At 43.9% G+C, this 25,690-nt stretch overlaps 1 protein-coding gene across 1 annotated transcript in view; it reads right to left on the bottom strand.

Moving 5' to 3' along the window:
• The window catches only part of RYR3 (ryanodine receptor 3), a 437,519-nt gene that overhangs the window by 250,024 nt on the left and 161,805 nt on the right, over positions 1-25,690 (bottom strand). The window contains exons 20-21 of the mRNA XM_013007256.3: positions 23,322-23,514; positions 3,575-3,791 (exon numbers count right to left, since the gene is read on the bottom strand). Coding sequence (XP_012862710.2) covers positions 3,575-3,791; positions 23,322-23,514 — 410 coding nt within the window. The remainder of the gene's footprint in view (positions 1-3,574; positions 3,792-23,321; positions 23,515-25,690) is intronic.

The following is a 25,690-nucleotide window of genomic DNA, read 5'->3' on the forward strand; positions in this document are numbered from 1 at the left end:
GCATATTCTTCTCACCTCATGAACTCTCCCCACCGAACACGTCACACACACATAGGTGCATGGGTGCACATGCGTGTGCACATGCGCAAGCTCACCTACTGGAGATGATCACTCCCAAGTCGGTTTATCTTGGGGTGTCTCTAACCATGATCTCTCCTGAAGTTCAAACCAACACTTCCAACCAGCTACCAGATTTTCCGAGATGACTTGATTATTCCTTCAAAAAGATTTCTTTAATCTTTTCGGTTTGACTTTCTCTCTTTGTTGGACGACCTCACAATTGCATCTGGGTGTTGTCTTCTCTCTCTCCCGGCAACACCCCTCCTCCCCGGCCTCTCCCTGAAGTGCCCTTGCTAAATAGGCATTGTCTGCTTTCTGGACCATGGCACACGACTGGTTTCCCCAGCTCCCCACAAATCCAGCCCACCCACACAGAACCAGACTGAGGGACCGACAAGTCACATTGTAATAGTCCTGCTGTGTAACCCCAGGTGTCTGATGCTTCTAAGATACACACTGGATTGTCTTCACCACAGTCCCTGAAACACAACCTCTGCAAACTTCTAGAAATGATTCCCCAAAGGCCACACTGCTTCACCACTCTATGCCCTGACACATGCTTCTGGGCCTTTCTAACACCCTCACCCTAGACCTAACACATACACTCCCTTGACAGCACTGGGAAAGCACCCTGGCCACACCCCCCTTCTCCGTTTAGGGCACATCTCACCCCGACGAGCAGCTTTCCCTGTGTTTCAGTCCTCGTGGTCTCCTGGCACTTTGCTCCTCTCTCTCTACAAAGGCCACAGATTTGGGGCCCACAACGTTCCCGTCCCTCCATGCTGCTCCTTTAGACTTCCAAAAATGCTCAATCCTGAAGGATGGCTTTCCAGTTACTTGTGCATAATATTTGCTTTGCATGTAATATGTTCATGCTTTTGGGTTAGTTGACAGCCCCTCATAAATGGGAGCTTTCCTCTCAAAACTCTAGGTTTCTATGTTCTTTTGATCACTTGGAAGATCACTAACCCTGAGCTGACTTTTGCCTGGCAACTGACTCTCTCGGCTGAGAACAGCCACCCAAGTTAGCACGGCCTGTGCTTTTGACCCACATCACCTTCCCACCTTCCCCTTCCTTTCCCTTCTTAGAAGGCTTCTTAGTTTTGCCACCATTAAAATTTGTTGCCTAGTTTCCAGCAGATCCTGGAGAAAATATATTTAGGCAGAAGATGTCTCTCCAGTGTGTGATGTGTTTAATAGACCATTGAGAAAATTCTATTTTTTTAATCCCTAGACTATGTAATTACTATCTACCTTTCAGTGAAAACCAGTTTTGAAGAAACAACTCAGTTTTATTATTGACAGTTGAATGCTAACAAGCGGCATGATTTTATTGTTTGTAAACCATTTCATTGGGGGCTCTGACAGCTCATGCAACAATCCATCCATCAATTGTATCAAGCAAATTTGTATATACGTTGCCATCATCCTTTTCAAAACATGTTCTTTTTACTTGAGCCCTTGGTATTAGCTCCTCTATATGGAGAAATTTTAGCAGTGTCTGGATTCAGTGCTTAAAAACATAATTTCTAAGTTTTCTTTAGTGGCTCCAGCCTGAGAGTGAATTTTCAGGCTGGAGGCATGAGGCTTCAGGGAACAGGAAAATGAGGAAGCTAAGCTAACAAACCATCCCGAATCACCATTTCAGGGACATCAATTTGTGATTACCTGGGACAGTGAACCCTGGCTTGATAACGGCCTCCTGTGTAGCTGGGGCTGGGCTCGAGCCCAGGGAAGGCTAATTGGAGCTGCAGTCCGGTCTGTCTGTACTGAGCACTGGCCTCAGGGTGGTTAGAGCAAATAGCATTAGTTAAGTAATGCCTTAGATGGGTCAGTCAGAAAGCATATCCCAGGATTCTTCCAGTTCCACAACAATATTTCATCTACAAACTGGTTAATGTGCCCTTGGGAGCATGGAAAGTTGATGCTGCCTGAGTATCTAATCTTTAATGTCTACAAGGTCTCATTCCAGATAATGAACTGTATCTTTCCAATAAGAACTTCCTCCTTATTTGATTTTCCTGCAGTTTCCCCCTAGTTCTAGGGTCCTTAGGACTTCAGGCTTTGATACGGACATCAGAGGTCTCTTTCTGGATGGTGGACCTATCCTTGTTCTTCCATGTCCGCACCTGCCATTCTGGGTGTTTAGAAAACTCGACTCGTTCCTTTAGTTTGTGCTCTGGTCCTCTCCCCGAAACTTCCCCCCATTCTCTTGACTCTCTTGGAGGTCAGCTTTTTCTAGGAAGTCTTCCTGGAGTGACAAGTACATTGCTGACGACGTGGTATGGAGAGACGCCAAGAAAAGGAGAGACCGTGCTCCACAAGGCCAAGAGGAGCTTGTTCCCTCCCTGCCACCTTGTGCTGGAAAAGTAGGGGCTGCCTGTCTAATACACAATATACAGGACCCAGGTGATTGAGTTCCAGGATCACCCCAAGTTCACAAGCTCCTCCTCCATCTCCTACCAATATCCACAGCCTCCACCACACTGAAGGTGCTACGCTAGGCTCAGGGAGCAGGCAATGAAACACGGCAGCTTTTCTGTGGGGACTCATGCTCATCAATTACAGGAGCAGAGAAGTGAACCCAGGAACACACACATGTGAATGTCATAAAACCAAATGAATAGTACAGTTGGGTACAGACTCTCGGTTTCCTTTAAATGCCAAAAGAGCTGTTGACCTCAAGAGGCAACCAAAAGCCTCATCATCAAGCTGAGTCAGACTTGGAGTGGCGGGACAGGACAGGGAAGAACTTCCCAGGGGGGCTCGGGTCCTGTCACTCTTCAGAGGTGACAGGTCTCTTTTTCCCAAGGCTGGTGGTGTCGAACCTGTGGTTACAGGTAGATCATTGTGATCGGTTACCCCCTTCTCTTCCCACCTTCCCCATCCCCTCCTGGTATGGCTACTGTCAATCTTGGTCCTGAGGGGTTTATCTGTCCTGGATTCCCCGTGTTTCCAGCTCTTTTATCTGTACCTGTGTACATGCTCTGGTCTAGCTGGATTTGTCTGGTAGAATTGGCATCATGATAGTGGGAGGGGGTGGAGATGGTGGCGGAAGCATTCAAGAACCAGAGGAAAGCTATGTGTGGCACGGGTGCTTTACTCTGTGTCACTGCACCCCTGGACCCTCATCCTCACACCAGCCATTCCATCCTCTCTGCACAGGCTCCTGAAAACATTCTAGTCTCGAGCATGATTCCAGCACTTATTTGCCCATAACATTAAATCTGCACTCATTTTATCTGGCCTTTAAATAAACAACACATTTGCTTCTTACCTCAGCATGGCTCTGAATTCTCAGGAAACAGGGCTTGCGGTATTCCCAAAGTCTAGTGCAGAGACCAGCATGCTCGCTGGTGAGGAATCCTGAAATACCCCAATCTATTCTCATGGCCCTAAATGACAATTCTATGGAACATACAGTATAGAATGGCCCAAAGACAACATAGAAAGATGGATTTAATGCTACTATTTCATCTACATGGATTCCTTCCGACTGACAATTTGAACCTACCTGACTGGTGTCTATGGGACATGGGATGAAAGAGGTTTGAGAGAGGAATTGGGTGGTACCCAGCAGATCTCTGACGCCTTCAATATCACGTTTATATTCTTTGACGGGCTCCAGTCTCATCTTCTCTTTCGGAAGTAAGGCTTCATAACAAGGGGCATAGCCAGAGGGAGGCAGGAACTTAAATTCTCCATGACGGCCGCCCATCAGGAAATGTAATCTGTGTCATGTAGAGAGATCAGGCAAAAGGGGTTAAAAAGATCCCAGTCCAGAGGATTGGAAAGTCACGATCAGTCCCCCTCAGTTTTTCTGGGAAGTCATTAACTTTGGATCCGGCACAAGCATCCTAGAGCAGGCAAACATCAGTGCATCCGTGCCACAGATTACACAACTACAGCATGGAAAAGAGGAATAGGGACTGTTATATGATGAGCTTGCCCTCTGCCAAGCTCACACTATGAAAATTATAGCATGAGATCCCCAAGTCTTCCTCCAGAAAGATGATCCAACATGACATACTAGGGATGTCACTGTATGAGGGGGATATAAGAAATTCTTAAGGTACAGATAGAAAACAAAACAAAAGATCAAGGGAAGTGGTACCGGATTATTAAAGACCAGTGGTATGCATGCCAGGGTGACATTATTTAATAGGAACAACGATAGACAGCAGGAGTTGTGGTTCCCAGCGAAGACATAAGAAGGCAACACTGAGTGATGCCAGTGCAGGCAGGCAGGCAGGATGGAGTACCAGGGTCTTTTTTGACCAGCCCGCTCCCACCCCCCGGGGTTCCTGTGGCTCCCCAGAAGTGTTGATTAGGATCGAAAGTATTAGAGGAGTGGGAGGACATCTGGGGAGCCACGGAAAGGCCATGAAGTGTATCAACATACAACAGTGCCACAGCATTTTAATTCATTATACTGACTAAATACTATTTCATATAGATGAAGGAGCTTCAATAAGTTCACGGAAAACCCCATCGTCTTCTAATCCATTTTTCTTGCACTTTTTCGAGTCCCCTTGTCTGTGATCCCCAAATTCTTGTTGCAAGAATTGCTACTAGTGAGGGTAAAAGCAGAATATTTTAATACAATGCTTACATGGCTCCAGGTTTTTAACTAGATATACCACTGCTTTAACAAATCCTCCGCAACCACACTAAACTGATGAGGAAATAGGACCATCATCTTAAGGAATTAAGTTATGTAGCTAGTTATGTAGCCCTAAAGATTCAGCAAACATTTCATACAGAAAAAATCATCATACACTTACAGGATCTGCATACAACACCCTCTTCTCCCCATTGAACAAATATGTATCCATCAACTACAACTTGCACTTTTAATGCGGTTCCTGAATGGAGCAGGGCTTTGGACCGGTTCCACCCAGTTCAGCCATGCCCAGTGAAGCAAAAGTGAAATCTCCTGCTTGGCAGATGTGCTGCTCTCCACGTGGTGGTAATAAGCCGGTGCCTCCTATCAGGTTTCTGAAGAGGCTCACTGGGCCTGTGCCCCATCTCCCAGTTCTGGCCTTTGACCTGCAATGTGTCCATTTTTGGCTATCATTCCAGGACACCCAGGGGATCTTCATATTCAGGTCTTGTGGGAAACAAAGATTTCTCCCAAGTCATCTCCCCCAAATATAGTATGTTAGACTTAGGATACTGCTTGCAGCTAATGATAAATGATGGTCAAGTTACCTCCCCTTACGGTGGGCATTTCTGTCCCTACCTGCTTGATTGTCAATTTGATAACTCTAACCAGGTTTTTGTCTTGGAACCACCTAAGTCAGGGTCAGTCAAATGAACCTGGTTGGAGTGCTGCTGAACAGTGAGAAAAACACATTCCCTCTTATCTGTAGTTAAGGTACAGCAGGGGTACTCAAACTATGGCCTGTGGGCCACATGCGGCTCATTGAGGACATTCATTTGACCCACCGGGTGTTTTTGTCCCATTTATTTTTTTACTACAAAATAAGATATGTGCAGTGTGCATAGGAATTTGTTCATAGTTTTTAAAAAAACTATAATTCAGCCCCTCCAATGGGTCTGAGGGATGGTGAACTGGCCCCATTTAAAAAGTTTGAGGACCCCTGGTAGAGGAAAGTATGACAAAAATATCATGCCAGAACAAACCATCAGCTTGAGTTAAATATTGAAACTCCTTAATCCTATAACACCAACCACGACATTTTTGTAACATTTAATTAAAAGTATATAATAATATATATTGATAACTATGGAAGTAAAGAATAAAATAAAAATTTTTCCTGAAATTAAAAATTCAGGTGTTATAGGATTAATAGAGGTGGTGGGATCATAAAAAAGGAGCTTAGATGCTTTTTAATCTGAGCTAAATCAGTGAGAGAAGGGAACATGAACGGGACCACTTGCTCTGTCCCAGCCACTTTCTGGAGTGGGCAAAGGACAAGGGGGTTCTGTGATCACGTCTGCTTGCTAACTGGGAAGGCGAGTGCAGACTCGGGCTCCTCCAGTGAGGCAGGTAGATCAGGAGAAGAGGACATAGGGGCTCCCGGTGGCTAGAATAGGGAGAGGGGTGAGTTGGAGGGGAGACAAGGGGTTCAAGCAGGTCTGAAAAGGTAGACAACAGAGGGGGGTGTAGAAACAGGAGGAGTGGAGGAATAAGAGGACTTGGGAAGGGGAGCAGGAAATACAGAGAAAGGGATGGGAGCGCAGCAAAAAGGTGGCCTGGATGTACAGAATCTCAGACTATTTGTGAGTTTACTGGCAGAAATTGTCGAGAGTTAAGAGGATATTGAAATCAAAAGTGTGGCAGGCAATTAAAGTTGTTACTTCCCTGAGCTTTATGACCCCTCCTCTCCTGCTAATCACAGCGTGGCGACCACTGATTTGTGTGTTTCTTCCCTTTCTTGTAGAGGTCTGTCAGAGGCTGCAGGTGTTGTCTCAGTGCAGACTGAGCAGGGAGGGGGCCAGGAAGGGGAGAGAGGGGGAGGGGGAGGAGGAGATACAGAGGGAGATACTCCAGGGAGTCTGAAGTGTCTGGCTCCAGGGAGGGGATGGGTGTAGGAGGCACAGTCACCTCAGCCTTTGGGAGTTGAGGGGGTAGCAGAGGGAGGTGATGTTGGGGGGCACCCATAATATGGAGGAGGCCTTACTGGGGGCGGAGACAAGGAGTCAGGGGGTTCGTAGAAAGATGGAAGGTGAGCACTGCCAGGGGCCTGATTAAGAGAATGTTTGGCTAAGAGATCTTGACCAGGCTGACAAGTAGTAGAGAGGGACAAGAGCGAAGAAAGGAAAAGATCTGAACATATATGACTTCTGATTATTTGTGAGTTTGTAGACAAAAATGGTTGAGGTTGCAGAGAATGTTAAAATAGAAAATGCTATTTTCTGGCTAGCCGACTCATTGTTCAACTGGTATCGAGGCCAAACTTGGTTATAGAAAAAGACCAGGCGTTTAGGGCGGCGATCAGGAGCCAAACCCAATTCAGTACGGTTGGCAGTAGGCACCCAAAAGGACTGTCCTTAGGGGGTTGGGACAGAGGACTTCCCATTGTGTCTCAAGCTGCAGGGGGTATGGACCGAGAAGAAGGGCATCCCCTAGTCCCCATTCGAACCCGTCAGTCAGAAAGTGGTCCAGTAACCCTGAGGGTGTCCTGGTCAGAGTTAGGGACTCTGGAGAGAGACCTGGACTGTCCAGAACAGGAAGGGTCCCTGGCGCAGGTCTGTGGCTTTCCTCCAGCAGACAGGGACCTCAGATCAGAGAGAGACACAATGGAAGCCGAGGAGGGGGAGGGGGACCTGGCTTTATGGCCGGTAAAAATGGAGGTTGGTCAAGCCTTGTTTTAGGGTGAGAGGAAGGGGAAGCAGAAAGTTTTAGAGACAGCACTGCAGGACTAAAGACACAAAACCAGGTAGAAAAGGCTCAGACACACCCTCTGCTTTCCAGTCCATGCAGAATGTGCAGTGTCTGCTCGGCCTAGTGCTAGGATCCTGTTATCAGCAGGGATACCAGGAGGTAAACACAGAGACAAAAGGCTGGAGGCCACATGAGAGAAGATAAGACACAGGGAAAAGGTGGACACGTGAAACTGGCCTTATCATTGCACCCCTTTCGGGGAAAGGCAGTTAATTCCAGCTCCTTTGGTACTAGGGTTGCAGAATAAACCCCTGCAGCAGTGCCATACTCAGCTTTGTAGCGTACTTGCTTTTCAGGGCTTTCAGCTAGTTAGCCTCCCTCGGACCCTATGGTCAAGTATGAGTTTGCTGGTCCTTGGTGTCCAGAGAGACAAATGAGACAGAACATATACAGAGAGACAGTGACCAAAAGTCACTCGTTAGACAGGCTCTAGAGGAGAAGAGAGGAGGGGTGGGCTACATCCCAGCCGAAGCAGGGCCGGGATGGCACGGAGCCCATGTCCCTACCTTTCCCGGGCATTAGGCACCAAATGTAAAGGTGAAACTGAGGTATAGGGAGATGGACAGACATAACTGACAGGACAAGGGGGAACAGAAACAGAAATAGCTTTATTAGGGGGGGAGCTCCTGGACGAGGTTCCGTGACCTAGGCCAACAGGTCAGGGAAGTTGTGCTCAGTAGCTGGGGGCGTGGGTTTTTAAAGGGGTGGTGAGGAATGTATGGCAATTATGGCAATTAGCATATGGGGTCTGGAAACTCTGAGAATTACTTGTCGACTTCTTGTGGCTTTCTTTGAACCCAGAGCATCTGGTTTCACTGGTTATTTTATCTGGTGCCAACTGCTGCTGACCTTTGGGATGTACAGGGAAGCACATGCAGGGCCCAGACCTGCTTCAGCTAGTTCTGACCCGGCCCAAACATTCAAAACTTCATAATAGTGGTAAGGGGTGACGACTCTGTCTTAATTACTTCCTGCTGAGAGGGGGCGAAGAAGGGGGTGATTAAGAGTTGGAAGGTTTGGGGAACGGGTCAGTCGGCAGCAGACTGTAAGAGTGGAGAAGAACTGATTGAAGGTCAAACACTGTAGCTCTGTAGACTGGAGAGTTGTGGCGAAAATTTGTCTTTACCCTTCAGAATTTTTACAATATTGCATGTGGTGAAATTTTACAGCCAATAAGAATGCTGAGGATAGGATAGATATAGGAATTCATCAATTGCTAGGGCATGAGAATTATATCACAGTTGAGTCCCAACTACAGTTTACTGAATGGACAATAGGACAGATATGTGAGGTTTGCCTAAGTGTTGGGTAAAGATAATTCCTCAGAAGAGAGAAAGCCGAGTTACATGGCTACAAGACAGAATGATGAATCCTATCCTGATTTTGTGTCCCATTTGGAAAATGCTATTTCCAAGTGTGTAAAAAATGTCCAGGCAGTAAAAGACCTACTGCATAAACTATCTTATGATTTCCCTAATAATCACTGTAAAATTGCCTTGTGTCCCTACATGGAATGGGGCATGCTCTTAGATTATCTCAATATGCAGGAATGTAGAGACAGAGGAATATAAGGCCAACATCATGGCAGCTGCCTTGGCAGATTACACCAGACCAAGAATGTGCTTTAGTTGCGGGGAGACAGGACATCTTCAAAGAGAGTGTAGGGGGCGTAGGCGGATCAGCCTGGCCACAGAGAGCAAGCTTCAGCCTGCGACAGACCATGGGTCAGGGCCAATGAGATTGGGTTTAAAAGTCCCTGAACTTTGCCTCCGCTGCAGTAAGGAACTCATTGGGTGAGTCAATGTCACTAGAGTTTCAACAGTAATGGATAACTGTTAGCAAAGGCTTCCCAGCAGGGAACTAGAGAATGGAGCTTGATACAGACCTCACCCAGAAGAACATGGAAGGCAAGGTATCTGCCTGCCGGAGCAAAGAAGATCTTAGAGAGAAACTGCAGGTATCATCCAGCCTCACAGCAGGAGACCAGACCTAACCCAACTTGCAAAACCCCAGCCTCTGTTCTCACTGCAATAAGCTTTACTAACCAAGAAAATGCTCAGAAATCCTCACAGCAGTGTTGATTCTAAAAAGCAGGAACCTCTTATTGAAAGGGTAATACAATTTTTATCAAGAAGTTTTCACCTAAATAGTCAAGGAATTCAAATTGATACTGGAATTGATCAGAGTTGCGAGGAAAAGCCAAAAGCTGTGATTAAATCAGAAATTATTAAGAGTGGTAATGGGGTCTGCCACCTAAAAGAAATATGGGACATTTACTAGGAAAGTCCAACCTAAATTCTCAAGGTATTGCTGGAGTTATTGATCAGGATTATGAAGAAGAAATTAAGCCAGTGATAAAATCTGATATACCATGGTTTATAAAGAAGGAAGATTGCTTAAGCCAATTTTGCTTCCTTGCATTTCTAGAGTTAAAATGTATACCTATCAGGAAAGAGTACTTGAGAAGTTTGACCACCCTATGTTAAATCAAGGGGTCTTTTTGAATGCTGTTGTGGGGAAAACAACAGCGCCCCCACATGGAATTAGAAATTGGAGGAAAAATTTTTTTAAACTCTGGATATGGGGTCATTTCCTTAAGGCATCCACGAGGTCCTAAGACCCGCCCATTAACTCCCTCTAAATCCAGCTTGGAAGGAATAAGAAAAGTTAACCAGATCAGAATATTGCAAGATTGTAAAATCCTACAGTGTGGGAAGCCTAAAGAGCAGCATGGCTTAATTGAACCTGTAAACTTATTAATAAACTCGGAGAAAAAAATGTCTGTTTGGTAAGTTACTTCAATAACAGCTGGACACATTTATTAAGAATTTTTTCAGTCTTTCAAATCATAGTGAGTGTGGTAAGAAATTCCCACAAATAATTAGCTCTCTTAATTCTCTGAGAGCTGGGAGCCGGTATTTATATAACAATAGTAAGTCAACTGAGATTGCTATCAGTGCTTTAAATCTGCCTTGCTAAAACAGAAGGGGGAGAAGAGTAATCTTATGTATGATGAATTTCATTTGGTCATTTTAACAAAAAAAAAATTCTTATTAAAAGCTTGAAATAAAATTAGAGGAGATAAACACATTTTCACTTCCACAGAGAAAGCTGATTCCAAGGAATCCCAAGAAGATGGAAATTGTGTTTGGGATCCAGGTCCATTTGTCACCTGGAGAAAGGGCTATACATTTATGTTTTGCAGAATAAAGCTGATGGACTCCGTTTAGAAGGATGCAACCAAGTTCGGAGAAAGATGGACATGAAGGAACCGCAAATGCTTAATCATAATTCTTTTTTCAGGTTTATGACATCCTGAAGGGAGGGACTGTTTGTTGGTTTTCACAGGTGAAGGAGATAGGTGGATTTCTTTTCAGCCAGCAAGGACCAGAAGAAAGTAGGGAAGCTGCTGTGTGACCTGACCCTGTCCTGCTTATTGAAGTTATCCAAAACGTCAAGTAGACCTCACAGATTCCTGAGAATGGCGATCACTGACTGCTGAGATATTTCTTCCATTGCTGATGCTGTCAAAGGGACACTCTGGGACTCTATCAAAGCTGAACATTTTATACAATAATGATTGGACTATTACTACAGACTGTTGTTTTGCTGAAAGATCAAGATTTTGGACTTGTCAATTAATGCTATAATGTGATTGGATGTAGCTGATTTTTGTATAACTCCTTACCCATATAATAAGACGTTGCATGAATGGGATTTGATAGAAAACATTTGCAAGGGTTTAAGGGAAACATTTCATTAGGTGTGATGTAGCTAAAAGGATATTTTCTATACATTCAGGGGTGGATTTAAGGCATTCCACTAGCTGAGGTATATAAACTAATGCTGGGTAGCATGGAAAGAGACTGGATCCCACGTGCTTAGGTTAAAAGCATTTCACATAGCTTAAGTTCCAGTCTGACTGTGTTGTTTGTTCAATTTTTTATGCTCACAGTCTCGTGTCACTTCTATAGGAAGCTAAGAGATATGAAGAGAGACCATGTTGCCTCCGCGACACTATTAAATTTTAAATGTAATGCAGAGGGGGAAATGTGGGCTACTAGGACTGAAGGAAATAAAACTGAGACTTATTCCCTGACTGGTACGGAGGGAATCTGGAAGACTAGTATTCCACGGCAGGAAGACTGCCACTCTGGTAGTTGGAGATATAGCCTGAGTACATTTTCCTGTGGTAATCTATCATTTCCACAGTTTCTCTCCTTAAGCTGTGCTGTCTTAAAGTAAACAAATGGTTGATTCTATCTCCCTATAGAAGCAGACATTTCTATTTGGCTCTATTTCTTCCCGCTGTGGCATCCAATCCCTCTCATACCTTCCTCCAACAGTGGATGGGTATAGGGGGACTTTATCCCCAGTGCCTGAATTCAAAATGTTTGCTATAAGCCTGAATTTTTGGCTATATTAATTTGATCACTAAGTTTTGCCTTGACCACTTTCAAAGTATGGAAAATAACCATGTCATCCATGTGGCTCTTTTGAATTTTATATATAAAACAAAAGGGGAAATTTTGGGAAACAAAGATTTCTCTCAAGTTGTCTCCCCAAAATATATGTTAGACTTAGGACACTGCTTGCAGCTAATGATAAATGATTGTCAAGTTACCTCCCCCTAAGGCAGTCAGTTGCCAGACAACTGTCTGGACTGGTAGGGCCCGCTCCCTGCTGTTAAGGAGAATGGGCTACTTCTCCCTAAAGGCTTGTGACTATTAGCTTGGTCCCTGTAAGTGGGGTTTACACCCTACTGCTAATGGTTTCTATGGAGATCCAGAGAACAGCTCAAACCGACTCAGTGACATCCAAAGTTAGGCTGTCATCCTGAATCTAGGATCCGCCCTTCTTGTCACATGTATACCCCCAATCCCTCCTCTTCCTATTGCATGTATAGCCCTAGATTGTCCCCCTCTCATTGCTGTGTAACCTATAGTGCAACCCCTTCCTGTGATGTATGTCTTTACCTGTAATTAGTGGGCTGGCACTCCCCCCAAGGGTATATTGGCCTGGGTTAGCAATAGAGCGCTCTCTCTCAGGCTCCCCTCTTGGCCTCTTGTCGGTTCCCCCTCTCCTCTCCCGTCTTCACTCCTCTGTTCCCTTTCTCCTTGTCCTCCTTCCATTCCCTATCTCCATGTGGACCACTAAGCAGGGCTGAGGTGAGCATGCTACCATGAAATGTGTCTGACTCCATTATTTCAGTCTCTCTTTTATCTGTCTCTTACTCTAGGACTTTACTATAATCTTTATATATATCGACTGTGCAATTGCGCCTATTGAACCCATGATTAGTTGCGGGGGGCTGGCCCTTCCCCCCACAGGTCTGTTCTGATTTTGCTGGGCTGATCAAGGACCAGTCCAAGCTGGTTCAAAGCCCTTCAATGAACCCGGTGCACACTGTCCCTGGTTTCAAAGAACAGGATTTCTACCAAACAAAGAATCATCTCAGTAAATTATTCCATTCCTTCATTATTGGACACCATTATAGGGAAATAAGGAAGGAGGCATGTAATCACTTGGGGATGGTGAGGCTACCAGAGACGGACTTCAAGAAGATGTCTCTTAGGCAGAAACATGTAGATTAGGACCTGGGGGATAAAAGGAGTTGATGAGTCCAGGATCTGTAGGAAGAACATCTGAGGCAGAGCAATAGCAAATGCAAAAACCCGGAGATAGTGATGAGCATAGATGGATCCAGCATCAAATTTGGGCAGTGTGGCTGAGAACAGCAAGCCAGAAGAAGCAGGATAAAAAGTGGCAGTGCACAGGGATTGGGCCCAGCCAGGCCTGCCTGTAAGCCAAGGCATGGAGTTGGGATTTATTCCAGGTGGGAAGTTCCTGAAGGTTTTTTTTTTTTTTTAAAAAAGGACATATGAGGGTCTTCTAGCTTCTCTATGGATCCGAGGGCCAGTGAGGAGCCACAGTAGGAAATGAGGGTGGACTGGGGTGGAGTTATGATAGCAACGATGGAAAGCAGTGGCTAGATCCCAGTTTTGTTTTGGAATTGGCATCAGTAGGAAGTGCTGATGGAGTGTGTGCACACGGGTGCACATGCATGCACATAAGCCTGCACAGGGGAAGACTTTGATTTTGCAAAATCCTCACAGCAGGACACTTCCCATTAAGCCTCGCTTCCTCTGAGTGGGACGTTCTGTTCTAAAATACTTTCAAAATGAAGCTCATTGTTTGCTGCATAATTGTGATTTCAAAAATATCCTATTTATGAAACTTGAAAATAAAAATCTCTCCAAGTAAAAGATACTAAGCATCCCCCCCACCTCAACCCAACGAGAACAAATACTTTATCCAAACAGTGTTTTACAAAATGTTGCTTTAACTTAAGTACAGAAATCATATGAGCCCTCCTACTTTCCCATTTTTAACTACTGAACAACAAGAAATCAAGACCGCAATGGTGAATGTTCTTACATTAAATGTTACATAATAGTGCATGATCCATGTGTGGCAAGAATATGGACAATGCTATTGAAATAAAATCGAATTATTAGCCTGCAATGTGACTCATTTAGTGAACCTCCACAAAAGAATGACGGAGTCTTGAAATTGCTTGTTGAGAAGCTTCCCATCCACTTACCACATAACAGATGCTGAAACTATGAGATAATATCAGATTTTTTTGGAAAAAAAACTTTTTTATTTTGGGAAACCCCTCATACCTTTTTAAAAAATCATTTTATGAGGGGCTCATACTCTTATCACCATCCTTACATACATCAATTGTGTAAAGCAGATTTGGACATTCATTGTCCTCATCATTCTCAAAACATTTCCTCTCCACTTAAGCCCCTGGCATCAGGTCCTCACGGACCTTTTTTCACCTCAAGGTTAGTGTGGATTATTTCCCCTCTCTCTCACTGAGCGTTTTTCCTGTGAGAAGCTGAGACTGCTGAGAGCCTGTTCATCAAGTGTGGTTTGTCATGCTCACTGGTATCTGGATCCCAAGAACAAATAAATGCTCTTGTGCGAGAGAACTGGTCACTAACCTTAAGGATTCATGAGCTTTCTGGCCAGGTGTTTAGTTTTAGGCCTTCTGAATAGATCATAAACCAAGGAAGGTAGACTCCCATGTGGCCCTTAAAGAGAATGATGTTTTTATATTCAGTTATTCAAAGGAGATAACTTGGTTATACATTGCAACCCTATCTTATTTAATAGCCACAAAAATCTGTACAGTGGAAAAGGGATACAGTCAGAAATCAGTGTTTACTGCTTACTGAAGCACTGGTCTTCAAACACCAGGGTGCTGTGCTCCAGTGAGTGGAAAGAAGTTCCGGGATGGCTTCCAAAGCCCTTCCAGACAAGAGCCCCAGGCTACCGAGGGAGTCAGTCAGGCTTCACTACCCTGAGAGGCCCCTTCATGCGTGACTCACAAGGAACCTGACCAAAGAGTCTGTGTCAAGGAGTGCCACACAACCACCACCAATGCTGGCGGTTAAGTGCATGGCTTTCCAGGGAGGTCCAGCTGGACGAGGATAGCAGGGAACTAGGGATAAAATACATGTTTTATTCCAAACCTTTTTGGATAATTTGGGAATTATCCCAAAAATGAAATAAAATACCCAAAACCCACTGGTTATTTGAGACTATTAAAATGGGATTCCCCTCTACCTCTGTCTTGGCTCTCGCCCAAAGGCAGATAGAGTTCAGAAGATGCAAACTATTCCTCAGTCTTAAAGGTGCTGGATACCCTAAGATAGATACGCCTAAACGTGGTGAAATCAGTATCATCCGCCTGAGCTCACTGCAAACCTTAGGACTGAAAAAAGTGAAAACAAACAAACTCGTCTGGAGGAAACATTCAGGGAGACAAGGAGTGGTTCTCCCCTACGGACAGGCAAATGCTGGTGACTTCAAGACAATGCTCAGAGACTTGACAAATGCCTCCTGGAGTTCAGTGGGTAATGAATTTGCCAGTGACGGGAGGGATGGATGGATGGATGGAGGGAGGGAGGGAGGGAGAAAAACCCTGAACTGCAGGAGAATAAGCTGCACTTCTGTTCAGGGTAGGGCCAAGTGCTGTGCTCCCTCCTCAAGGGCCAGCCCTCTTGAAAAGATTCTTCCTGGAAATGCTAATGACTCAGTGGAGATAAAAAAAATCCAGGGATGAGGGAGGGGTTTCCCTCTGGTGAGGGGTTTCCCAGAGGAGGCCTGTTTCTCAGCTGGAAGGTCTCCAAGAAATCCACCACGGGCCCCTGGAAGTGAAATGAGGAGGAAGAGAGCAACTGCCAAGCAAAGACCTAATGCCACGGGAAGTAGTGCTTTCACCTCCATCCCAGCATTCCTCCTTCCTGGGTCAAGGCTCTGGCAACCTGAAACAGGAGCAGGCTCACTGGGAGGAGGCAGATCTCATGAGCAAGAAGCTGACCTCAGACTGGAGGTCCTGTTGAAGGCAAGGAGACAACTTTAAAATGAATACAAGTCAGGGCTTTAATATTCAAACAGATAGGAGCTCTAAAGCACTGACAAGATTCTCCTTGTTCCTACAGAATTCAATTAAAAAAAAAAAAAAAAAGATTGGATCCACCCAAGAATTTCTCTGGGGCCAGAAGTCTACCGTATGGATCTGAGAGGGGTCGAAAGGGAACCCGTCGTGCCAGAGCCGCTGCGTCCGCTTCTGTCAGTGAGTCAGTTCTCTAGCCCTTCACGCCTCTCTTGTCATCATTACATATGGAATTTCCCCGGAGAAAGTGAATCCCTCTTCTCTAGGTGCTTTCTTTTCTTGGGGTCCAAGGTCTCCATCCAGCATCACAAAAATGTTAAGTTTAAAAAAAGAGCGTTTGAGGATTGAGGTTCATTAAAATTGGTTTGCCTTTATGCTCTGATTTTTCTCTTCATTAATGGGTTTAGAAAATCAATTCCCTCAATCCATGCAAGCTTTTCCATTAAATCAGTTGCATCATCTTTCGGGGTTCTTCTTATCGCTCTAACACTTCACCAGCTCTCCCAGAAAGCCTTTTCCTTCCTGCAGGGTTTACAGTCAGTGACTGTGGCCTCCACCTCTGCCAGGAGCAATCGTTCCGCAAGAGCCACCTGGGAGTAGTGAGGTTTTGCGATGCGTAGAGGAACAATAAAAAAAAGTTGCTTGACTAATTTTGTAAACACAGAACAAATGCTACTGAAACCTTTCGATTCAATCTCTTGAGACTTGTGCAGTTTTGAGAAGAGAATCTCTATTGTACACCCCCAAATCTGAAAGACTGACCTAGGAATTAAAAAATAGAGTGAGAAACAAAGTTTTAAGGTTCCCAGAAAGGGTGTCTAGTTTTCTGTTCACTGGCCTACAACATTACTCTTCACAGCTCCCTAGTAAACGTGTGAAGTCCCCTTAGCCTTACTTTATTAGATGTCCTGTTACCCTTACTGGGTATCACATCCCTCCTAGAAAACTGGATGGTGTTCCTTCCAAAGAAGAAAAGGGTTAAGAGGCTGTGGTTAAGAGGAGAGAGAATTAGCAAGCTTTTGCTGACCTGAATTCAACTCATCATGATTTGTAATTGCACCTTTAGTCCCTATCGCTAAGACTGGAGAATGATTTGAGTTATGTATATCCCCACATTCATATTTCTTCTTGGCCAGGGTTTGATGAAAGCCCAAGGCAATCCAGCCAGCGCTCATCATGTTCTCTGCAGAAGTATATTTATCTCAGCAATAATTTCCACAGCATTGACCACAGCAAGCTGGAAATAGCTAAGCTGTTGGTTACCTGAATTTTAGCCAAGTCTGGTGGCGAGCAGCAGCAAACCAGTAGCAACCTCAAATACCAACTACCTTTGGATGGTGGTGTTTTAATAAATTAGAAAGGGCTGGTAAAAGAGTTATGTCAGATGATTACAAAGATAGGTGGGCGTTCAGCTACAGCTATAAAATACCATCTCCTACGGTGACAAGCTCATCCATTTTCTGCAACATGCAAAGCACCCGAATCGCACCGTGTACAGGGACTGCTGCATAATGCTGTCCACATAGTTCAAGCCACAATACTATTTTGTGGGGGTGAGAACAGCCCTTCAGAAGCACTCCCGGCTATCTAAGAAACTCATCTTTTTGGGTAGGCTCCAAAGTGCATTTGCTTCATACCCAATGCCATTCCATAATGAATGGGGCTGTAACATTGAGGTCTGACTTCACTAACAACACAGTCTATAAACAAACCACACCGAGAAGAAAACGAAGGAGACACATTTATAATAGTTAGGAAAGAGAGTCCATATTGATTTGTGGATTCTGTTAGTAATTACTCATGCTGCTTTGAGCTTCACTATAGGTAAATCTGATTGAAAAAGATTTTTGCTCCTCAGGTGGCTTTGCTTTTGGATGACTGCTGGCAGTCACAACCTAATTAGGTATTTTTTTTTGACACTACAGGTTCTAATTATAAAAAATAACTACAGGGGCACACAGGACTATGACCCTCAGCAAAGATAATTAAAATGAAGGCAATGGGGCTGGCTAAAGAGAAATCTAATTTAGAAACCACACAGAAGTTTCAAATAAACATGAAAAACAAGTCCAAATGCCTTCTATGGTGGAAAAAAAATACCTCTCAGCTTAAAATGGGGCTGACCTTGTGTCACTATAAAATCTATAGTATTCGGTAAAACCAATAATTCCTACTCAACATTATTAATAAACACATTTATTTTCAATAAGCTATTTTAATTCACTTGGGATTATCTGGTCTCTCTCTCTTGCCAAGTGAACTTACGTAGTACACAAAGAGAAACTGCACCAAATCATATTTAACCCAGTGGATTTAGAAGTATGGTTCTTCTTCTACACTACCAAACCCCTTGAGGAAATGAGTCCCTGGGACTGGGGGACCAGGCCATCGTGTCTACTGGACAACAGTGTATATTGGCATAACACAGGGCACAGAGACGATGCTCTACAGCCTATTTAGGCGAGTCGTCTCTGAGGGCTTCACACCTGGTGAGCAGCCACCTAAGGCGCAGCTTCTGGTCTCTCCCTGGCCAGAGGAATGGTGACTGAAGAAAATCAAAAGACATATGAAGACAATTGGTCCAGTGGGCTAATTAATGGACCACGTAAGCATCAATCCCCATCACCCCGAGGTCAGAATAGCTACATGGTGTCCAGCTACCACTACCAACTGCTCTGAAAAAGACCCTGGAGAGGGTGGGAGGAAAATGGAGAAGAAAGATTTAAAAACTCATAGAGATGGAAACACAGGGAATCCAGGGCAGATAAACCCCTAAGGACCAATAATGAGAGAAGCAATACCAGGAGAGTAAGGGGAAGGAGGGGGAGGAAAGGTGGAACCGATCAATGATCTATATATAACCCCCTTTCTGGGGGATGGACAACTAAAAAGTGGGTAAAGGGAGGCATCGGTCAGTGAAAGATATTAAACAATAATAATTTGTAAATTATCAAGGGTTCATGAGGGAGGGAGGGAAAAATGAGGAGCTGATACCAAGGGCTCAAGTAGAAAGAAACAATTTTGAAAATGATGATGGCAACATATGAACACATGTGCTTGACACAATGGATGAATGGATGGACTGTGGTAGGAGCTGTATGAGCCCCCAAAATGATTAAAAAAATAAAAACTCACTCATAAATTAGGCCCATAGTCACCCTTCACGCCTGCAACTGCACTCACTCTATGATAAGAGTAATTAACCACTGAAGACCACAGAGCAGCATTTACACAATGGCAAAGTCCAGAGGGCTAGTAAAGGGGGAGCAATAGAAATGAGACACCCAGGGAAAAAGTGAACAAGCAATGGTACAGTAGTGAGGGAACTGCGATGGAGGAGTTGAAACCCAATGTGTATGAACTGCTGAATATAAGGGCTGATGAGGATCTGCGTTCTGCTAACTATTATATCAAATTTGCAGAACAAAATTTTAATCAGTATTTTCATATTCAATTTTGCTCTGAAATAAAAATAGAACAGCAGCTACAGGATCAGAGCTGAACCAGATCAAAGACATCATGTGATGGACTGGCTGTATTCCAGTCTACTTCTCCACAGAGCATGCTATGGGACTCCCACCTCTTCTCATAGTGTATCACAGCCTGAGCACCAAAGACAGAAATGTATCAAGACTTCAGCAAGGAGACTGGGGAAACAGCAAGCCCCTTGGCACTGCTCTTGTGAGTACCACCGGTTCAGTTGTTGAAAGGAAAATGCTATCACATCTAAGCTGCTGACTTTTAAAATACACATAACCGGATCCCTCCATGCCTTAAATTCTTGTGGTTGACACTCTAAATGAGTTAGATGGCTCATTTTCGGCATCAGGCAACTTTCCTTGGTTTCCTGACCTAGACATAAGATGCTTGAAAACACCGCTGGGAAGGTGTCTTCCAATAATCACCCATTTCTTCACCTGCCGGCTGCAGGTTTTTTGGTTTTTTTTTTTTGTCAAAAGAACCTTTTAAAGAATGCCTCATCCCACCCCAAATGCATGCATGCAAACAGCCCCTCTCTGAGGAAGCCTCGAAGGAGCCCCCATGACTAAGTGCCCTTCTGCAATGCGTGATCGCAGGCACTAAGCACACAAAGTGCAGAACCACCAATTAGCTAGAAGCCTGGAGAAGGACTGTCTTCAGAGATCTGAATCCTTGCTAAGTGGTTTGCTCTGAGGAGACATTTGGGAAGAAGGCATACTTTCTTTAACAGGAAGTATAACCCAGTGAGGGGGCCTGGTCAAAACCAGGGAAGAAGGGAAGGACTACAATGCTGGGTGACTGGGGTCATTAAGCACCACCCGCGGAGGCGGTCCTGGACCGGACTGCTCCGAGGCCAGAGAAGAAATTGAGCTCAACAGCAGATGGCCCAAAGGCAAGTGTTAGATGTTTAATCTTCCTCTTTATTCTCCAATATAAATGTATAAACTGATTTTCTTTGCCTGCTAGACTTTGGGTCAGTGAACTTTGTATTTACAGTGTCCTTGTCTCTCAGAAACATCCCTTGCTTTTGACGTACGTTTTGTAGTGGTTACAACGTAACCCACAGATGGTAGCTTTAGCCTCTGACACCCAGAGGGCGGTTCTACCCTATTGTACAGGGGTCCTAGGACATGAGTTACAGATATTAATTAGTAAGAAACCTGTGGGGCTACATTTAACAAGACCAACTGGAATGGATTAACAGTGCCCCTGTCCCCTAAACTAAAACCCACAGCCCTGAACCGAATCCAGCTCATCGTGATGCTACATAAGGTTTTGAGACTGACTCTACTGCCTTGTCTTTCTCTTATGGAACAGCTGGTGGCCTTGACCTACTGACCTTGAGGTTAGCAGTCTAATGCCTGTCCCCGTGTCACCTCCACTGGTAGAGAGCTTTCCTTCTTTAGCATGTAGTCCCTGGGGCCTGAGGGAAAATTCCTGGCTTATATCCTTAACCAGTACATTTTCAACCCGAATCAAGTTTTACTTTAGCATGCTCTGTTACAAGAAGCAACCATGTTTAATTTCAATATATTGTAGTCATTCACACATGTATGTTTGTAAATATGTCATCAGATGCACTGAAGTATAGGCATCTATCTCAAATTCCAAAGGTTGAATATCATTTCCAAAGGATAATTTTTTATTCCATTAGCCATATAAGGAAACAGAACCCAACTTTATCCCTTGTCGGAACCCAGGGTTAGGTCTTGTTTTCTCAAGCCCCATGTCGTCCATAAACAGACTATATTGGTTTCATTCGGGAATTCGGCACCTGAGACGGTTTCTCTGTGGGTCAGCTCTAAGCTCCTACTGTCCACAAGGATTTTTGCCACTAGACAATCTCTTACTTTTACAGCCCCTTTCCAGTGTTCCTGTGGTCCCTCTAACTTCCTAGCGCACTTGACTGCGATCCTTTCACAAGGCAGGGATGGAGAATGAAAAGGTTGTAGAGAACAAAGCATCCCAGTGGAGTCTTGCCCTGTGAAGATGTTGTATGGCTGAAGTCATTAGAACCCTGTTGAACTGATTGGCAGCATAGCGAACAATCGTTTGCCATGGCAGACAGAACAGAAACATGCACAGTTCAGGCCGGTGCTCTACATCATATTCAAAGGTCGAGGTAAAAAGGTACCATTGTGGTCAAATTTTTTATTTGACTTGCATCATTTTCACCAAAGGGAAGAACCCCAATCAGGAAACACAGAAGTGGAAAGGTAAATCACAAACTTGAAGAAAGTATTTCAACCAGTACGATGAGCCTTAACAGCCATAACAGAGACGTTTTTGAAATGCTCAACTGGTGGAACCCCCGGACTATGAACCCTCCGGTCTGGACCTGAGCTCACCCGTGTTAGAATCCTCCACCACGTAAGACCGGAAGGGCAGCATTCAACCAATGGCAAAGCCCCGCGAGGTAAGAAAGGAAGCCCAATGGAAACAGGAAAGACAAGGGGGAAATGGGATCAGTGATGGAGCCTTGGGGTGACTACTGTGACTGAGTGGAAACACAACGCGTAAGATCTGCTGAATATAAAACTGGTCCCCTGCTCTGAAAACTGCCCCCCAGCTCACCTTAAGAAGTTAAAAAAACACTTAAAGCCATAAACCGTGAAAGGCCGAGAACATGAAATTGACAAGAGTATTAAGTTGCAAAATGTTTACCTCATTGGAAGTCAAATAAATGGAAAACTGAAACTCCACGATAAAATTTTCTCAAATTAATCAGAATTAAAAAAAAAAAACACACCTAAAACTGTACCGCGGTTACTGAAGATCCAATTAGTTAGGCGTCCCCATGGGCTGCTATCAATGACAGTACATGCCCAAATCCTTTATCTGAAATCTTTGAAGGTATGTTCCAGACTTCCGCGTTCTTAAAAGAACGAAATCAAGCGCAGGCCCTCTTCATTAATCTGAACCGTTAACTGGGTAAGGGGCAGGGCCCAGAAGCACTCTTTTTTATTTTTGGACACAAATATTTGCAAACAGAATATGAAATGAAAATCAGCTTCACACCTATTCATGCCAATTTTTGCCACCCCACGGACCCAGGGCAGATTATGCTGCTAGCAGATTTATGGAAAATTTTCTGGTTTTCAAAGCTTTCCAAACATGGAACAGTTTAGGAGGAATTCTGAATTCTTTATACAGTTTTCCTGAAAGTCGATTCAGCTACATGACAGTGCATTTAGGGTTTTAAAAGTTCTTATCATATGGCCTACTGCTAGGAAGAACTACATAATTAGAACGGTATACTGAGATTTCACTTGTAACAACAAAAATCAGGTCATCTTACAGGTCTCACAGCAAAGTAATGGCTGTATTACGCAACAGCCAAATGACAGGATATGACAGGGCCACAAAAAATCATTCTGAGAAAAAAAAAAAATCATTCTGAGGAGGATAGTTAACGACTAGGAGAAAGACTCACTACTTATTACCGAATAAAAATTAATCAAGATACAAAACTTCACTTTCAGCACAGTGCCAGTTAAAAAAACCAAAACCAGTAGCAGTAGCACATATTTGGAGAAAAATGAATAAAATAACAAAATACTAATAGAGATTATTGTTAGGCCTTAGAATCACAGGTGATTTTCATTATCTTACTGATGTCTTTCAAATTTTTATAATCAGAATATATGACTTTTGAATTATTCAAGTGACTTTATATATAGGACTTATTTTTTCTTGATATTTATTTGAATGTGTCTTATGGACCCAGGGAAGAGGTATGTATTCAGCCAGTCTTTACTGAATGATTGCATTGCTTCCACCCTTCACCGTCAGACTTCCATGGGCATCTGACTTGGGGTTCTGACACCCCGAAGGAGATTACCACACTCCATGGGCAGTGGAATAGCTACTACTCTCCATGAAACCACAGCCATGACTTACCTGACACCTGCTGAAAAGCTCACCACAGGGAAGAAGAGCCCATCAGTGTTGAAGTTCTCAAACATGCCCTGGACTGGCTGCCCGTTGATGCGGAAGGAGATGCTGGGTGCCCCAAGGTCAAGGCAACAGCTCACGACGTCATCGGACTGCAGGAGGTGCTGGTTGATGGAGGCCACAGCTCTGGGGATCCGACCTGGAGGACAAATAAAAGAAAGGAGGAGTTTGGGACAGTAGAGGGAGTCATCACACTGGAGGAGTAGATTGAGGGACGAGACCCACAGAGGGTAGAAGAAAAAGGGACTGTTCACAGGTCCACCAGTGTGAGGTGTCTCGAGCCCAGAGAAGATCTGGGTATGGCATCCCAAGAGAAATACAGTTTTGCTTTCTCTTTGTAAGATGAACAAAGAGAACTGCCTCTCCAACCTGGTCAGTGAGCAGACATGCCGATGCCAAGTCTCAGAAAACTGCAAAGATGCTACAAATGGGAACTGAAAGAACCCCACCCACTCAATGTGCCCTTAATTTCTGGCCTGCTGCCCTGGGGCCTGAAGTAGAACATGTTGATTTGGCACCTCGGAGTTCACCCATGAGGTTGAGTTACACAGATGTCAGAAGGTTCTTCTTAAGGAGCGTTCTCATTCACATCCCCTTCAAATGGTACATAACATGAACCACATGTAAAGCATCGAATCTTGGGTACTTTTTGTTTTGCAGAAAATTGATGAGCTAGTCACCATAGGAGAATGTATTTTACACTTATCAAAATCTCCACATATTTGTAATTCTTTGACATGATTCTTACAGCCCTAATGTATAAAACCACCTCCATCCAAAGGTGGTTGGTATTTGAGTTTGCTATATGTTTTCTGTTGGTCTTCGCCAGACTTGGGTGTGGGTCGTGCATGTGTGTATTGCCAGGTACCTAGAGACCTTGCTTTTCTTTATTCTGAAAGACGTGGCCACTATAGCATCCAACAGTAATGTCCTCTAAGCCAAGAGCACCAAGGTCACCTAGCCATCGAACTGTGCCACATAGTCCATGTTCCTGCCTTTCCTTTCCTTCACTGTTTCAGACGTTCACGGAAGCACATTGACAGCTATGCTCTGTGTTGGTGATTTTCAGTTTTAAAAAAATTGGCACTTATCTTTTGTAAGATAATGTGTCTTTTCCTGACCTAACTTAAAAGTAGTGAGAAAATCACCTATCTGCTTTTCCATCTCACACCCTTCCTTTCTGGAAACTCTAAAAAGCAAATTATTATAAACTCCACTTGTCCCTTTATGAGGTTTGCAGTTCTAAATATGGAACAGAATACTGGGATAGAAGCTAAGCATTAAAATTGGGATTCAGGTAAAAAAAATTACATATGGGTATCCAGACACACCTTTTCCTGGTTACAGAAAGAGTGCACATTCTTTTTAGAAAACTTGGGGAAATATTTTTAAACTCTAACTTAATAAAAATATCTTAAAAGAATTACCATTATCATTTTAATGTGAATGCTTCCATCTTCCCTAGATGCATAATTTTCACCTTAGTATAATTTCAGTTTTTATCCATTGAACTTATGTTTCTATTTATCATAACCATTTTGTTCTATAGTAATGCATATTGGAAAATTAGCCTGGCCTGGGCACAAACTTAAAACAATTTTAATACTTTGCTCAACGACTGAGCAAGAAGAACAATTACTCCCTGTAGGTACAGCTCACTCAAAAATTGTCAAAAGAAATGCAAAAAATGTCAGCTAAACTTGAAGAGTATGGAGACTTGATACCTGTCAAATATCTTCACGAGGACACTGAGTACTCCTGACTCACTTTATGAAATTTAGACATCCTGAGTCCCTGAGCCTTTCTTCTTATGCTACTCATTCAATCTGTTAAGGAAAGGAATCTGCGATATTAAAACTCAGCAAGGTTTGCTATAATTGCTTGACTCTTGAAGACTGCCTCGCGCCACTGCCCCAACCCCCACACCTCATTAAAAAACGATCTTTACCATTAAAAAACAATTAAGGAATTCCTGCTGAAAGTGGTTCTCTTTTCATTAGTTTAATTTCTGGAAAATATCGTCATCATTCAAAGACACTTCGAAAGATTTCTGTAAATTTAGGGAAACCAGAAAATTATCAAAATGCTGGATTTCTGCTGGAGAAAAGTACCAATCACAAGGGCTTTTGCCTTTCTGAGACTCACTTACAGGAGGACACGAGAGTCTGTTCAACTGTGTGCGACTCCAGTGCCCTTGCCAACCTTCCCCGAGTTGGCTCGGACTTCTATCCTGGCCTGCCTTTCAATCAGTAATGATAAAGAGCAGCTTCCATGAGACGCTGTTCATCTACAGCAGTGCCTTTACACCGTCAAAA

The sequence above is a fragment of the Echinops telfairi genome, unplaced genomic scaffold, assembly GCF_000313985.2.
Source record: "Echinops telfairi isolate 266 unplaced genomic scaffold, ASM31398v2 ScPeMD7_18;HRSCAF=68, whole genome shotgun sequence".
NCBI lineage: Eukaryota > Metazoa > Chordata > Mammalia > Afrosoricida > Tenrecidae > Echinops > Echinops telfairi.